General features: G+C 36.8%; 1 protein-coding gene across 1 annotated transcript in view; it reads right to left on the bottom strand.

The window, feature by feature from the left end:
• MYO1D (myosin ID) overlaps positions 1 to 12,845 on the bottom strand; it is a 127,951-nt gene extending 115,106 nt beyond the window's left edge. The window contains exon 1 of the mRNA XM_032237709.1: positions 12,631 to 12,845. Within this exon, the coding sequence (XP_032093600.1) occupies positions 12,631 to 12,725 (95 nt within the window). The 5' untranslated portion in view covers positions 12,726 to 12,845. The remainder of the gene's footprint in view (positions 1 to 12,630) is intronic.
• Between the last annotated feature and the right edge of the window lie 3,657 nt (positions 12,846 to 16,502).

Genomic DNA, 16,502 nt, shown 5'->3' with positions numbered 1-16,502 from the left:
TACTCATTCCTGAGGTAAACCATGCCTTACTGTAACATTATCTGTAAACTCAGTTCATTCTACGATAAGCAACAAAAAAGGTTTAAACATGACTTTCCCCGCAATATATGAATATATTCATAATTTCCCCAAAATAATTATGTTTCATAATTAAAAAGAAATGAAACAGATCTCTCTTTTAACAGATTTAAGATAGTAAAAATTAAGATTCCTAAAACATTTTAAGTAGGTAATCATTTGGTATGTTGTTAATCTAGAAAACAAGTATATAAGGTTTTTATTAGAGGACAACTCACCAATTGCATGCAAGGTTTACTTCTGAAATGTAAATTATATTAAAAATATGGAGACTAACCAGCATATTAGACAATATAGATAAATTTATACCGTATAGATCCTATTGCAGAAAGTGTGATAAAAGTTTCTTTTCAATTCCTAATCCCACCCACTTTGACTTATTCATAAACATTCCAAAGACTTGAGTAGTTGTAAAACTAACATTTTTAGAGTTGGCATGTCATCCTCCCTCAGGATTGAAACTGCCTATTCCACTTTTAACCAAGGCAAACTTTTATGCCTCAGGCAGGTATACAATCCTGTAGAACAAACATTGCTTTCCCCCCTCCCTTTTGTACACTCTGGATTGTTATAATTCAGTTGTATTATAATACTCCAACAGTGGTTTCCATACTTCAAGCTATGTATTAATCTGAATAGTTATTAACATAATTTTCAAGAACAAAAGAAATGGTGTGTTTTAAGGCTGTGAAAATCCTTCAAAACACAACTGAGTACATATAATGCACTTCTTTTCAAATGATTAAAGTAACTACATCTTCCAAACACATACTGCTGCCTATAAAACTGCTCCAGTTTACAACGGGTATGCACAAATAATCAAACAGAGAGACAACTGAGAACAGCTTTCACAGAAGTTATATGACCCTAGAAAAGGAGACACTATAGCTGCTTAATTATTTTTATTTAAAAATGCTCTGGCTATGTTTCTACACATTCTGAAGCACTTTTTTCAAAGTTTGCTCAGGTCTATTGAGTAAATCTGACGAGAAATGGCACAGATTTTGATTAAGAGGAAGGCCTGTATCTAACAGAAGATTATTTTGCATCAATTAATACTAGGTCTTAGCTGCTGAATTTGTCTGAAAACCCCCAGAAACATAGTTGAGAATACACAGAAATAGACATACACACCATGGACCCATGTTTTATTAACTCAAATATAAATTGGACAATACATTGGTCCTTTGATTGGGAGATTAAAAAAAGTTAACTAGAATTGTCAAACATGATCATATTATATATCAAAGCATGAAATAGCAAACATTGAATCTTTGTCTAAGAAAAGCACATCTGAAGAGTTAGAGCAGATTATTAGGTATTTCCTCCTTCACAGTTGGCACCGAAAATCCATAATCATAAAAAGCAAGACTTGGAAGGAACAAGTCATCTTTGTAGTTCTCTCAAGAAAGCACACGCCAACCACAACAGAACAATCTTGGAATTCCCCACCTACCAATTACAGTGACTTTTGGAAATTTAACTAGTTTCAGGTGTCATCTAATGGCTTACCTATAAATTATCCATAACCCAGCTCTAAAATAACCCATTTACTTTTGTTGTTATGTCCTAACACAAAGCTTCCATCTTGGAATCAGGCCACCACTCAAACAGGTTTTAGCCAGATCAAAATAATCTGATAGGAAAGTACTGTTTTCCAGAAAATTGGGGGTGGGAGAGGAATCTATGCAAATATTCTAAGATGCATGAAGAAATAACCTCTGGAGGATCAATCACTTGCTGGACTCTAAATGGCTAATAATAGGGTTATCTGCTCCCATTGGCCCAAGGGGTCTTCTTCTCCATGGAAATTTTGGTTTGGGCTCTTGAAGAGACCAGGACCACCCCCAGAGAAATGCTGCTGACCTTGTGGAAGATTTTCCTGAGGTTGAGTTTCCATTGCTACTATCCTAAGGTGAACCATTAGACTGTCTCTTAAACTCCCAAATATTGGGGTGGGGTGGGGTGTTAGGTTTAGGCATAAAATAGAATTTACTGGCCATTGTTTATCGAACAAAAGAAAATAAGCTTCCCTGGTGTGTGCTCTTCAAGTCTACCAGTTGAGCCTTAGCATCATAGTTGGGAATTATCTCCAAGAGAGAGGAATGAATGAGCCCTAAGAAAAACCCTCAAACAACTGAGCTGCAATGAGTACACCAACAATACCTCAATATTTTCAGAAGTGTTACAAATTTAAACATTGTATAGTCAATCTCTCAAATCATACAGATTTACTTTTCAAATTCTTATCTTCCTATCACTCTTAATGGATTGTTTTTTTAAATAAAACAAACATTTAACCAAATATTTACAAGGTGATAAGTTCAAAAAAGACCTAATATTATTTGTTCTATGACGTGGCAAAGAATATATTTGTACAGAATATGGAAGACAACCTTGAAAGAGAAGGGCCAAGCCAATTACCAAGGCATATGCAAGTGACTCAGGCAGACACCTCCCTAATTCCATGAATGCTTGAAAGCACAGTCAGACTTTCAAGAGTCCATGCCTATAGCCAATATTAATAAATGTGGTTTTAGTCTTATTGTGGAATTGATTTCTTGGCTTGGTCTATATAGTGGGGCTTACAATATTTGAAAATCAACTTTTATACTCAAGAGGAATATATGATGGTTCTTCAGTCCTTATCTCTGCTCTTTGTGACTCAGTAGACTTCACCGGAATTGTTTACCAATAACTGCTTCTTTTTGGTTCTTGTGTGCTTCCTTTTTTCCTAAGCATTTTTCATGCGGCTCTTATTTTAACCTTAAATATCCAAAATACTAGATTTTAGTTTCACTGTTAGTATTTTCAGTGTGCAACTTGATTCGAGTTCATTTAGTATTTTTGAGATTAAGATAAACATTGTTACTACTTTTCTATCTAATTAAATTGATTTGAAACCATCTGTTCATGTTGTTAGTTTTTCAAGCAAAACAGCTTTTGTGCCTTTCAACATGAGATTCTTCAAGTCTTCTTGGCATTCAACCATCAAAATAATATCATCATCATTTGAGGTTGTTAATATTTCTTCTGTCAACTTTATTTCCAATTTTTATTTCGTCTAGTCCATTGTTTCTCATGATAATAAGTTAAAATAAGATGACAGTGTATAATCTTACCACATTCCTCCACCATTTATTTGTTACAAACTGCATTCTAACATGTTCGCTCTTAAGGTGTTCCTTCGTACTCATTTTATTATTCAACAGGCATATGAAATAATGTGGTAACCAATTCACTTGGGCTACACCCAGGTTTAAAGAGCTATTCCCAATTTGTTTGGGCTACACAGTTAAAAGCCTTTGTTTAGATCAAAAATAGTTATTTTGGAACTCACTTATTTAAAAAAAATATCCACTGGATGTTAAAAAGTGAACTCTCAAGGTCCTTTTCTCTCTTGAATCCAATTTTTACATCTGGCAATTCTCATTCTAAGTATAGTTGAAGGTTGAATTGCAAAATCTTAAGCATTATCATATTAGCATGAGAAATAAATGCAACTGTTTGAAATTGTTTACAAAAATTTTGACACTGCTTTTATTTTTATGTTGAAATATGAGCTGATCTATTCTAGTCCCTTGGTCATTGCTTTGTGTCTGTAGTCTGCATACAAACCACATTATAGCTGGTGTGACAGCCTTTCAGTATCTGAAAGAAGAAAATCAAGTTCTGTTTTTCAGAGTCCAGGATAAGCTAAAAGTAGCCATTGCAGCCATGTTCATCTGAATGTTTTTTTTTTTTTACAGAAAACTATTTATCATGGCATTGCCCTCTCCTAACACCACAGGGGATAAATTCACATTGCTATATTTTCTGTCTAGGTAGAAACAGAGGTTCAAGTAAACAATTCAGCACCATTATTTTCTAATGCAATAACCTGAAATGGATTATTGGACAGCTTTTGTAATAAAATACTGAGCAAGATATATGAAGGAACCATTTGTTCTCAGAAAATGCTGTCTACAAATACCACAGGAAAGTTGGTATGGAAAAAAAATGCATTATTGTTGTGGAATTAAGAATAATATAGCCTAGTCCCAAAATAATATAAATTTGTACTGTGTTTCCCTGAAAGTAAGACAGGGTCTTACATTTGGGGAACTTTACTTTATTTATAAGTGCTTGGCCTCATTTTTGGGGAGGTCTTATTATTTTTGAGGTGCAGGAGGCGGCGAGTGTGATTCCCTCAGGGCTGCTGTGTTGCAATATTTATGGGGAGGGCTTATTTTCAGGGGAGGGCTTACTTTAGCACATGTGGTCAAAAGCTCCATTATTATCTGGACTTATTATCCAGGTAAGTCTTATTTTCAGGGAACAGGATAGTTAGCAAAATCCAGTATATCACATCTAGGTGCCACTGTTTCGTCAAATGGTGCCCTTTAGATATATTGAGCTACTGTACATATACAAATTTATTGGCTAAGAATAACAGAGTACATTCTGAAAGGCAATGTACAAACATGGAAAGGATTCACTGTGTAACAAAAATAATTACAAACTGCAAAACTATACACAAGATACAAGCTCTACTACTGACAAGGTACAGTTGTTCTGCTTTTGCAACCCTGATACTATTTGTAGGGCGAGGTCAAGGATTGGCTAAGCCTGCTAACAAAAGAGTCATCTCCCGTAGTTACATCCTCCCCACAGAAACCTTAGAGAAATAAAATACTAATTACACAATATAAATATTTCTCAAATGGGATTAGTTTCTTAAATGTATGGCCCTTTTAAGACCAAAATACCATAACATGTGATTTAGTAAGTAACTATTTAGAAAGTCAGAAGAACACCTTTTACAAAAGACAAAAATATTGCTTCAAGGATATAAGGCATTTCAATATATTAAATTGCTTTAAAAGTTAATTATTAATCTTTTTTTATAGTACCTGTTCAAAGTTACTAACAACTATAAGCCGCAATTATAAAACTGCTAAGTTCTTCTGTATCAGCACCTAGGACAAGCCATGCATAAAACTTCAGCAACAGCAACAAAAGGTGCAAACAAATTGGAAAGATAAACAGATTTTGAAACAAAAAATAAATGGACACAGTTATCAGACATATACCTGGATGGGAAAATCTAGACTATTATTGAAGCCAGGAAATAGATGTATTTACTGTAATTTGCATTAAGAGGTCTGGATCTTGCAGCACAGTCAGGGTATATGTAATATTAAATCCGCAAGATAGTCCCTGACTTGCAACAATTCATTCAGCAATCATTCAAAGTTATAAATGGCACTGAAAAAAGTAACTTACAATTGGCCTTCCACTTAGGATAGTTGCAATATCTCTGTGGGATCATAATTTGGGCATTCAGCAACCATTGCACTATTTCAACGATAGCAGCATCCCATAGCCATGTGATATCATTTACAATTTTCCTAGCTGGCTTCCAAAAAGCAAAGTTAGTGGGGGGAAGCTGGATTTGCTCAATGGTGTGTGATTCATTTAATGAATGCAGGAAAAAAGTTGTAAAGTGAAGTGTGTGCACTTAACAACCCTTACAGTTCCAGTCCCAACCATTTTTTGTCATTGGAGGATTACCCGTATTGTTTGATCATTCAACTTACGATTGTAGACCATATATACAATGAGAAAAATGTGCTTAACAGATAAAGTAAAATAGAAAGAAAAACTAAACTCCTTATCAGGAATAGAACGTTTATCTTACTGAGTGAGAATGTAGCCTCTAATATTGAAAGCAGCATATTGTAAGAGAATTTGGACATTGCCACAACTATGGAGTCATGCTGGTCAGTCAGCGATAGTTGGATGTAGAACTGTTCCGTATGACCTAGAAAAATCTGCTCAAAAAAGTGTTTTTGATAAGTTTTTGAAAAGGCAATATAATGAAACATGACATAAAGATTTCACTGGATTTGATTCACAAGGACATAGTTAAGCATTGTTCCAAGGAAAGAATTTAGTGAAGACGACTCCACTGAAAGTACAATCGACCACTGTGGTGGAATGAAGAGCCAGCAAGAAGACTGGCTCTTCAACATTCGTCTTTGGGTGAGGAGAGGACTTGAGCTAGCCTACAAATGCTCTAGATAGTTGCTTCCCATGAGGAGATTTCAAGACAGTGGATTTAGACCTTTGAGAGATGAGGGAATAACTATCTTGCTCAACCTTAGATCGCCTCCTTAAAGGACACTGAGTTTGCATACTTCCTTTTCTAATCTCTTTCAAAAATTGCTTGCTTAGTGTTTTTCAGTTATTAGAAACCTTTGGATCAACAAGTTTTATAGCACTGGGTGATTCTCCTTCAATCGTTAGTGAAAATAGCTTGCCATTTTCCAAATAGGACCAAGGTTACTTTTAAAAATTCTACATTAGAAAATAATTAAAAAGTCCTTCTGTGTTCAGTACGTGTGAGTTTAGTGTTTTCTGCCTGAACATAAACATTGAAAATATGTAAAGAGGTTCCCAAGACAACTTCGTGAATGATGTTCCTTTTTCATCACTGCTCTCCAGACTATGATGGAGTTGTCACCAAAGCAAAGTGATACCCGTTAGACCAAATAGGAGGAAATTTCAGCCCAAAGCAAAATAAACATCTATTATACAATTCTAATTAACTTCTTATGACATAGCCCATTCCCATTTTTCAATTCTTTAGCCAGTGATTAAGATCACTGTAGTATTAACTAAAGCATGCAAAAACATTTTTGGTCACACATGCACTTATCATTCAGAAAAGAATCTGTCAGATTAATGAAGAGGAGATGTGTGTTTGAATTAATACAGGAACAAAAGTTAGAACCCTAACCCCTTTACAAATTAAAAATAATATTATGGGAAAATGTTAAATATTTGATATTCTATCTATTAAGAATTCCCTAGATACTACAGTATGTGAATAATATTTTTTTTAAAAGAAACTTTGATCACAAGTGTGGCATATGTTACTTTTATCTGAATTACAGTGATTTCTAAATAAGGATCAACATATTGAAAATGTCTTATACAATTGGGTTTTGCAGAAAAAACAAAGAGCCCAATCCACAGATTAGGTTCAGAAAATTGTGTTGGTGCGCCTAGAAATACTCAATATATAGTTGAGATTCTATTACTATTGCTATTTACACACACAGTCCACCAGATACCTCTGACTGGTTTAATACATTTGAAACTATATCCTTGCTAGAGATATGGGATAATAATACAATTGTTTTAATTGATGAGTTGGGAATCATCATATCATTATTCCAAACAGCCAAAGTCCAATATATTTATGTTTTCTATTCAATCCACAAAAAACCATTTTATTTTATAGTGTAAATTGGTTATTTTTGTCGATTGAATGGAAAACATAAATATATTTTAGGTTTTGGGTTAGCTGTTTGGAATAATGATATTTAGAAACTTTTTTTTATTAATGAAGGCGTTACAGGTCTAACTGAAATGAGGATAGTTGAAGCTATTGCTAATAAATAAAAGAAAAGAAAAGCCTAGGTACCCAAGGTGGAGGATTCTAAATCTTGCAGAAACGATATCTTAGATTATTTTAAATCATCTTACACTGGACTGTTCTCCCCAGCAGAAAAGGAGGGTGGAAAAGCAAATTTCATGCCTGATGTTAAGACAACTCCCTGTCTAAATTGTCTATGCTTTCATAAAGGAAGTAATATGTTTGGAATTACGGGGGTTATAGGGACATTCTTGTGGTGAATTTGGCTTTTCACTGGCAATAGTAAAATGAATTTCCTCCTTGCTGCCTCAGAAATGTCTCTCCTCATATGCACAAAGCAGTTTTCAGAAAACTTAGCTGCTAATGTTCCAGGGGTTCCAATTAAAAAAAGCAAAAGCATCAAAAATAATTTTTCTTCTGGTATTTTACCTGGTCATCAAAGGTAGCATGTTTTTCACATTTTTAAAAGCAAATAGGCATTGGGAAACCATCAGTGTTAAGAAAACTGTGAAAACATGATCATAATTATAAGCTTTAGGCAGATCTTCATTTTTTGTTTTTTTTAAAGGTAAAAACAAATTTAAACAAACACTGATCATTCAAAATATATATGTGCTGATGTGATTGCATGTTTGCATGGTGCATAAAAGTTCTTAAACATAATAACCAAAAGCATGGTGGGGAAATGGAGTAGATGTTAGTTTGCTACATTCTGTCCTACCAGGACTGTGGATGGCAAGGTTACTACTGAGTGAGTTGTCGCTAAATAATCAGGTGTAAGAGAAAAACGGGGAGAAGGGGGGTCATTAATTTCACAGTGGCAGCAGGTAGTTACTCCATTTTTAAAAAATCAAATTTGTATGCTGTCTGAGTCCCAATAACTTTTTTCTCCCATTGTTAAATGTCCACAACACTGTTTGGATAACACAAACAGAGTTTTCCTCTAAAATAGCTGCTGAATCCTATTTTCTATTTTCTGAAATGCCTTGAATAAAATATAATATTAGGTCATAGGTTCATATGTGTGAGTTAGGGTACAAGGACAATAGTTACTGTACTAGTACTGTTTCACCTTAGAGGCACGAGAAACGATGATACACAATAAAACCAATACAGGGAAACCTACTTTGGGCAATTCTCACAGTAATTCACTTTTCCTAGTGTTTATAGTCATGCATCAATTTATTCTACTGATAACTTTTTGTCTCAATCCACTTTTATTTTGTTGAACTTCTACTCTCTGGAATCCAGGATGATATACAACTCTTAACTATCCAGGTTAAGAGCTCTACTTATAGGTTTCTTTTCCTTTCCATCTCTGAGTCACACATTAAATGTTGACCTAGCAGTGTTTAGTGAAATACACCCTTCAAGGAAATAGCAAGGAACTTACTTTGCCAATAGACCTTAGTTCCAACTATGAGGCTAGCTAAATAAATATGATTCAAAAATGCAATTTCCTACTCTTTCCTTTAACATACGTTCTTGTCAAAACTCACCATAAAAACAGCCTTTTCATTCAAAACTAGAAATATAACAAGAAGCAGGAAGAACAAGTAGCCAATATAGCGACATTTACAGATGTACATGAATTCATCTATTATGCACATGGATAAAGATATGGCTTTAAGACAGGATCATGTCGTTGGATTGCAACATTACCATGTCCTTTACCTGCAGCTATATTGGGTAAACTGAAAGGAGTTCGGTTACCTGCTTTTAGTTTTAAGCAATAAAATTTTCAAATAAAATATGAAAAATAGGTCTTTTATTTGGCATTTAGCACCTAGCACTCTTGTTTATGAACAGGAAGACTTTACCTATCTATCATAGCTAACATCACTAACAGACTTTCATGATCTAGCCTTCTTACAGAAAACAATATTTTCTTTGTTAAGGCAGAAGAAGAAGAAAATATCCTTGCAGTAAAGCTGCTAGAAATCTTGCCCTTCTTCAAATCTAACCCACTATGTCAAGAAATAACTCCAACACAACTGTTTGCCATGGGTAATAATGGTTTACATTTTAAGCATTTAAAAATTTCTTATAAACTGATGGGTAGAGAGTAAAGAAAATAATTTTGATGGAGATATAGGTAATCCTTGATTTACGACCACAGTTGAGACCAGAATTTCCATTGCTAAACAAAGTGATAGTTAAGTGAGTCATGGCTGATTTTATGATCTTTTTGGCCATGATTGTTAAGCAAACCACTGCAATTGTTAAGTGAATCATGTAGTTGTTAAGTGAATCTGGCTTCCACTATTGATTTTGTCAGAAGGCTGGGAAGATTATAAATGCCAATAACCCACCCACCCCCTGCTGCCGCCGTTGTAAATATAAGCTGGTTATAAAGTGCCCAGATTGGGATTATGGACTATGGGGATGCTTAAAGTATGAAGACTGGTTGTTAAGTCTCTTTTTTTTTTTAGTGTTCTTGTAACTTACAACAATTCCTTATTGAATTGTGAATTGTAAGTCAAGAACTATCTGTATGCAGAAGCTGTTGCCTAGATAAAAGGAGCTGACATATTTTTAAAGTCCAGAACAAGATAACAGAAATAGTTCAAGAATACATCTTCATAATTCATGGAATAAGGAGGAGGTACAACATAATCAGACTTTCAGGATTCCACTACTGTAGCTAATTTCAATAAAAGCTTTTTTTTAGCTTTCCTGTAGATTTGATTTCTTAATTTGGTCTATCTAGTGGGACTGGGAGTTACACTCATTATTAAATTGCTTCCTATTCAAGAACTGGTCAATTGTAGTGTGAGAGGGCAGGCTGCCTAAACGAAACTAGCACTTAGGCTGATGGTGTCCTGCCCCTTCAAGTCATCTCCCCAGCCAGCTCAGCTGTCTACCAAAGAGGAGCCCTGCAGTAAAACAAGGGTGTGTGTGTGTGTTTTGGCTGGCTGACTGCTCCCCCCCACACCCAATTGGTTTGTCAGAGAGAGCACTTGCTTGACTTCAGAGACAGAACTTCTCTTGGAATTTCAGATGGTTTTCTGAGGTTCTGAAAGACAAGACATTGATTTTGTAGTGTCTATGGGAAACAGATTGTTGAGAGATTCTTGAAATCCCAGACAAACCAATGGTGCAAACAGATGTATTAAATCTGAACTGTAGATTACGTCATATAAATTAGGCTAAAGGCCTATATAACACAAGCATATTCATGTCACAAGCATATTCATTCTGTGTTGATTAATGGAATAATATACGTGGAGTTCCTCCAGTATGAACATTTAATCATGCCACATAGTGACTATTCCATATCCAGGTAACATATGTAAATTTAGGCAATGATTAAAGAGCTGCCATAACAGTATGAGACAGAGAACAACAGGAATAAGATTCTAATGTGTGCAGTCCTATTTAATAGTCATATGTTATCCAAAACAAACAAAGCCACTGTTTTGAATATTGCACTGAAATCAACAATGCAAAAGACCAAATAGATTTTCACCAGGAGTAAGCAACCTATGCTGCCCCTGTGTTGCTAAACTATAGTTCTCAACAATCCCAGGCAACATGGTGGCATTCCTTGGTTTATCATTTTGTGACATTTGAAGGCCAGAGATTCTTCACCCACTCAGTTTATAAACTGGGTTATAAACTCAGAAATAATCAAGTGCCAGATGTTTCAGTGTAGAAATGTGCTCCATAGAAACATTTTATAACAAAAATAGGTTGTATTTTTATTTTCAATTTTGAATAGTTTAAAAAAAAACAGCTATTGTTGTCCTGTGTGTGTGTATGTGTGTGTGCGTGTCTGTCTGTCTGTCTTTGGGATATTTTCTGCAATCTGCCTATCCTAGGTTATATTGCTCAGCCAGGATTATGTAAACTGTTGGAGATGACAATTTTATGATTCTAATATATAATAGATAGGATTAAAAAATTTCCCTCTTGCCCTTAATAGACTCTATGCATACTATAAAAACTTATTTCTTCTTCCAAGAAATAAAATCATTGTGGATATTTCAGCCATTATTTGAGTGATATTATTGAGGCAGGATATAAAGCTGAGGTAGAGTGTTGTGCTACTCAAGATTCAGCCCCAAAATTCCATCCTATAAAAAGCAGATATCCCAGGGAATCTGTGGATAGAGCTAAATTCTATTAATAGACTTCTGGAAGACTTGAAGATAATATTATAAAAGTGAGCCAGCAAGAATTTTTGTGAGTGATGTTATTGCAAGAATTAATAGAGTAATTACACAGTAGCCATATCAGTCAATATCCTCTAAGAATATGTAAAAGCAGGGCTTCCACATTCAAAAGCGAGCCAGCAAGAATTTTTGTGAGTGATGTCAATATAGTAAAGATATAAATACTTTCCCAAGTGCATTTAATAAAAACTAAGGTATGAATCAGGAAGTCTTTAACTCAAACTTTTCAACTCTGCTCACACTGAAGCCACAGGTAAACAACTCTCCCTCTCAACCCTTGCAACCCTTTTAAATGAGGGGTGGTGCTTTCTTCCCAAGCCCATAATCCCCCCTCCCTCCCTCCAACTTTAACTTTGGAAAGCAACCAGTTGAGAGAGGCTGCTTCAGAAATTATAACCGTTTCCAGGATTCCTGATCATTAGTTATAGTAGCTGGGATTTAACCATCCCAAGAAGCAATCCCACTGTTTTTCATTCTGCTAGATTACGCATATGACACATTATGAACAAACGGTCCAAATGTTTAAATTAAGACTTTTACAAAGGGTTAGATTGAACTTTATGACTGATGACTTCCCAGCCACATCCAGATAGTTTTCCTGGCCGCAATACAGAAGTAGTTTGCCTTGTCTTTTGGGTTCTTAATTTCCTGGTCTCCCTAGCAGCTGTAGGATTTCATGGTGATCTACCATCCAAATAATAAATAGATTTTCTCCCAGCTTTGCGTTTCTCCCAGTCACCACTGGATAGGGTTCATTCGTTTTAATAGGGTTCATTGAACTGGCGATGGGAAATGAAACCGATTTACTTTTCCATGACAGGCGAAAGCAAGAAGCCTGCTACTTGCTGTTGCCGCCACCTCCTTCTCCAAATGCCACTGCTCCTTTCCTCCCTAGAATGGGGGCAGGAAGGGGCAACGGAGATTCCCACCCCCCTCCGGCCATCCACTCTGTACCTCAACCGGAGATTGGCCATGAACTCCGGCATCGACACGGTGTCGAGAAGCACGAAGTCTGCTTTGCCGAACTCCAGGCTCTCCAGCTCTGCCATGGCGCTGCCAGAAAGCCAGCGGGATGGGCAGCCACTCCTCTCGACGACCAGGAAAGACGGGCGATGGGAAATCGAGCCGGGCACCGTAATCGCCGGCTGCCTGAGCAAAAGCGAGAGGGGTTTCTCCAGCAGCCACGCCCACACCTGAGCAGCCGCTTGCTACTGGAGGCACGTCGATCTCGAGGGAGGTAATTGGGCGGAGCTGACTCCCCACCAGACAGAAGCTGCGCCCAGACCGTTGCGACCTCTGAACAGTTGTACCGCCACCTGGCGGCCTAGATAGCTCTGTGCACTCATATATACCGTATAAAGTTCAGAAGTCCCCCCCCCCCGCCCCCATGTAGCCCGTAGTATCTTTCATGTAACTTACAGGTCTTCAAACTTGGCAACTTTAAGACTTCTGGCCTTCAACTCCCAGAATTCTCTAGCCAGCAACTTGTGGACTTCAACTCCCAGAATTCTCTAGCCAGCAACTTGTGGACTTCAACTCCCAGAATTCTCCAGCCAGCCGTCCACAAGTCTTAAAGTTGTCAAGTTTGAAGACCTCTGATTGTAACCCATTAACTCAGTATGTACCTTCTGTCAGGCTGCATCATGATTCTTTCTTCTTTGAAAGCGTCAAAAATAGGTGGCACTGAACCCTAAGGTAACCAGCTTTTATTTAATGTCTTCAGAATCTTTGGCCATGTGTTTCAATTTCTGCTTGTTATATGTAAAATCCCTGTTCTTACAAGGTTCAGATATAAGGATAGAGAACATGAATATGATCTTAATCTTGGCTCATCTCAACTGCAACGATTGAGGTGCCTATAAGGCAACAACAAAATACATAAAATTCTCACATGTGTTATTTAGTACTTGTATTTTGCAGCCTGAGTATCATAACACTAATAAACCACAAAGAACTTGATGTGTTTAAGGCACCAGACTAGAAAGCCAGCTGGTTGACCTTGAAACAGTCATTCTTTCTCAGCCCAACTCACCTCATTTGTTGTGATGGGAAAACTAGGAGAAGGAAGAAATATTAGATACTGTTTGCCACCTTGAGTTTTCTTTAAAAAAATATAGATAAAATAAAGCACCTCTGAAACCTTGCCAAGAAAACTGCAGATTCATTCAAGCAGTTTTCAGAAGTCAACATTAACTTGAAGGCATAAGGGGGGAAAAAAACACAGTTGTATAGGTTCCCATAACAAAGAAAGATATAAATGAACTTGAAGATTACCATGGCTGGGATTATTCATTGCCTTAAAATAAACAAAAAAAACCCCTCCTTTTTACTACAGTGAATTTCTTGAAAGAAAAGGAGAAATATCCAAGGCCTTCCTGTCCTCTACCAACCCCCGGAGTTCATTTAAGCTCAGGGCTACTGCTTCAGTGCCTCCATCCAGCCACCTCATTATCTGCCCTCAATCTTTCCCACAATTAGGCTCTTCTCCAGTGAGTCCTTCCTTCTCATTAGGTGGCCAAAGTATTTGAGTTTCATCTTCAGGATCTGGCCTTCTAAAGAGCAGTCAGGGTTGATCTCCTCTAGGACTGACTGGTTTGATCGCCTTGCAGTCCAAGGGACTTGCAGAGTCTTCTCCAACACCATAGTTCAAAGACCTAAATTCTTTGAGAATTTAGGTCTTTCCTTACAGTCCAACTTTCACAACCATGCATTGCAACTGGGAAAACCACAGCTCTGACTATACACACATTTGTTGGCAGGGTGATGTCTCTGCTTTTTAATATATGCTGTCTAACTTTGTCATAGCTTTCCTCCCCAGGAGAAAGCTTATTTTAATTTCTTGGCTGTAGTCCACATCTGCAGTGATCTTGGAGGCCAGAAAAATTAAATCTGTCACTACCTGGCTCTGGTTCTTCCCCATCTATTTGCCAGGAATTGAGAGGGCCAGATGCCATGATCTTAGGTGCACTTTTACAATTTTTGTAAAACCTTTGTAAAAGACAAAAAAGCAAAGCACTAATATCCCGAAATCCTATCCCAACTCAACTACCCCAGCCGCAAGTGACTACTAATCCTACAAGTAACATCTCCATCCTTGTCAAAGATGCAACTGAACCAGTGGTGGATTTCAAAAAAAATTACTACCAGTTCTCTGGGCATGGCTTGGTGGACATGGCATGGGAAGGATACTTTAAAATCTCCATTCCCACCCCACTCCAGGGGAAGGTTACTGCAAAATTCCCATTTCCTCCTGATCAGCTAAGACTTGGGAGGCAGAGAATAGATGGGCCGGAGCCAGTCAGAGGTGGTATTTACCAGTTCTCTGAACTAGAGAACTAAAAAGATTTAAGAGGGCTCTTGTACAATAGGTAAATTGTCTCCTTGTTGAAAGGTTCTATTTTTAAAATGTGCAGTAAATCTCATAATCAGCCATTGTAGCCTTCTTTATTATTTATGCACTGCTCTTTAGCTTGAAAAACTTACAGAATGGCTTAAAGAACAGTAACATTCAGATGAAAACCACAGTGAATGGTTTAAAGAATGAGTATGTCTAACGAAGTAAAGAACTAAGGGTTGTATGCTAGCAGTTTTCCAATTTTTGAGGAACTGGGGGTGGGGGGAGTGTCAACATATTATCCAAAGCAACTGAGAACAGGACACGAAGTAACAATTGGAAAGTTATCAAGGTAGAAATTAACAATTAATCAATAGAACAGCTTGCTTCCAGAAATTGTATGTGAGCTCCCTCACTGGAGGCTTTTAAGAAGTGATTGAACAGCCATATGTCTGGAGTAGTATAGGTTTTCCTACTTGATCAGGAGATTGGATTAGAAGACCCCCGAGGTCCCTCCCAACTCTGTTATTCTATTCTGTTCAATGAGACAAAAAGAAAAAAAAATTAAAACAAGACCAGAACTGTTAGTCCTTAACACTTAATGACATATATCAATAAATTGCCATGAAAGAAATGGGCTAATTAGAGGCTAGATGATAGTACCTCTAGGAAAGGGGAATATTCACCTAAATATACATCATTTATCTCATAATATCTATAACCTGCCTTTCCCTTCCAGTTTTCCAAAATCACCTTCGTAATTAGAAGCTGATCTTTTTGATGGATTGGTAGAGACATTTCTGATTCAACTGAAATTGGAGATTCTGCCTACGGTGTGCAATTTAAATTTCAAATCTGCTGATTGTCAAATATATACATATTTGTTGTTTGTTTGTATGTATGTATGTATGTATGTATGTATGTATGTATGTATGTATATATAATATATTATACATACATACATGCATATATACATACATACATACATACATACATACATACATACATACATATATATATATATATATATATATATACACGGTTCACTGACAAATGTGCGATAGACATATGTGACGGACAAATGAGCGCCATCAAAATCGCTAATTGATTTTCGACAAATGCGCGCCGACAAATGCGCGCTGACAAAATCGCGACAAAACCCTAACCCTAACCCTAACCCTAACCCTGGATAACTGAGAATCTCCATAGACATGTGGAGGGAGAGAACTTCTGTAGTCCTCTCTCAATGTCTGGAGTAGATAGGTGGATTCAGCCCTAGCAAGCTGCTATCTGATGCATCCCACTGCTGTGTCTTTTAAAGCAGTAGCCAGCACTTTGAATTGGGTCTGAAAGCCTACTAGTAACCAGTGAAACAGCATCAGCACACCCCTGTTTTTACAAGTCTGTCCTGTCAATAATCTGCCCACTGTACTTGTAAATTTTCACTTTCTGGGTTGTGTCCAAAGACAGCCCCTTGTAGAGCCATCTAATC

This window comes from Thamnophis elegans, chromosome Z (genome assembly GCF_009769535.1).
Source record: "Thamnophis elegans isolate rThaEle1 chromosome Z, rThaEle1.pri, whole genome shotgun sequence".
In the NCBI taxonomy this organism is placed as follows: Eukaryota; Metazoa; Chordata; class Lepidosauria; order Squamata; family Colubridae; genus Thamnophis; species Thamnophis elegans.
This window is presented reverse-complemented; position numbering and strand designations above follow the sequence as displayed.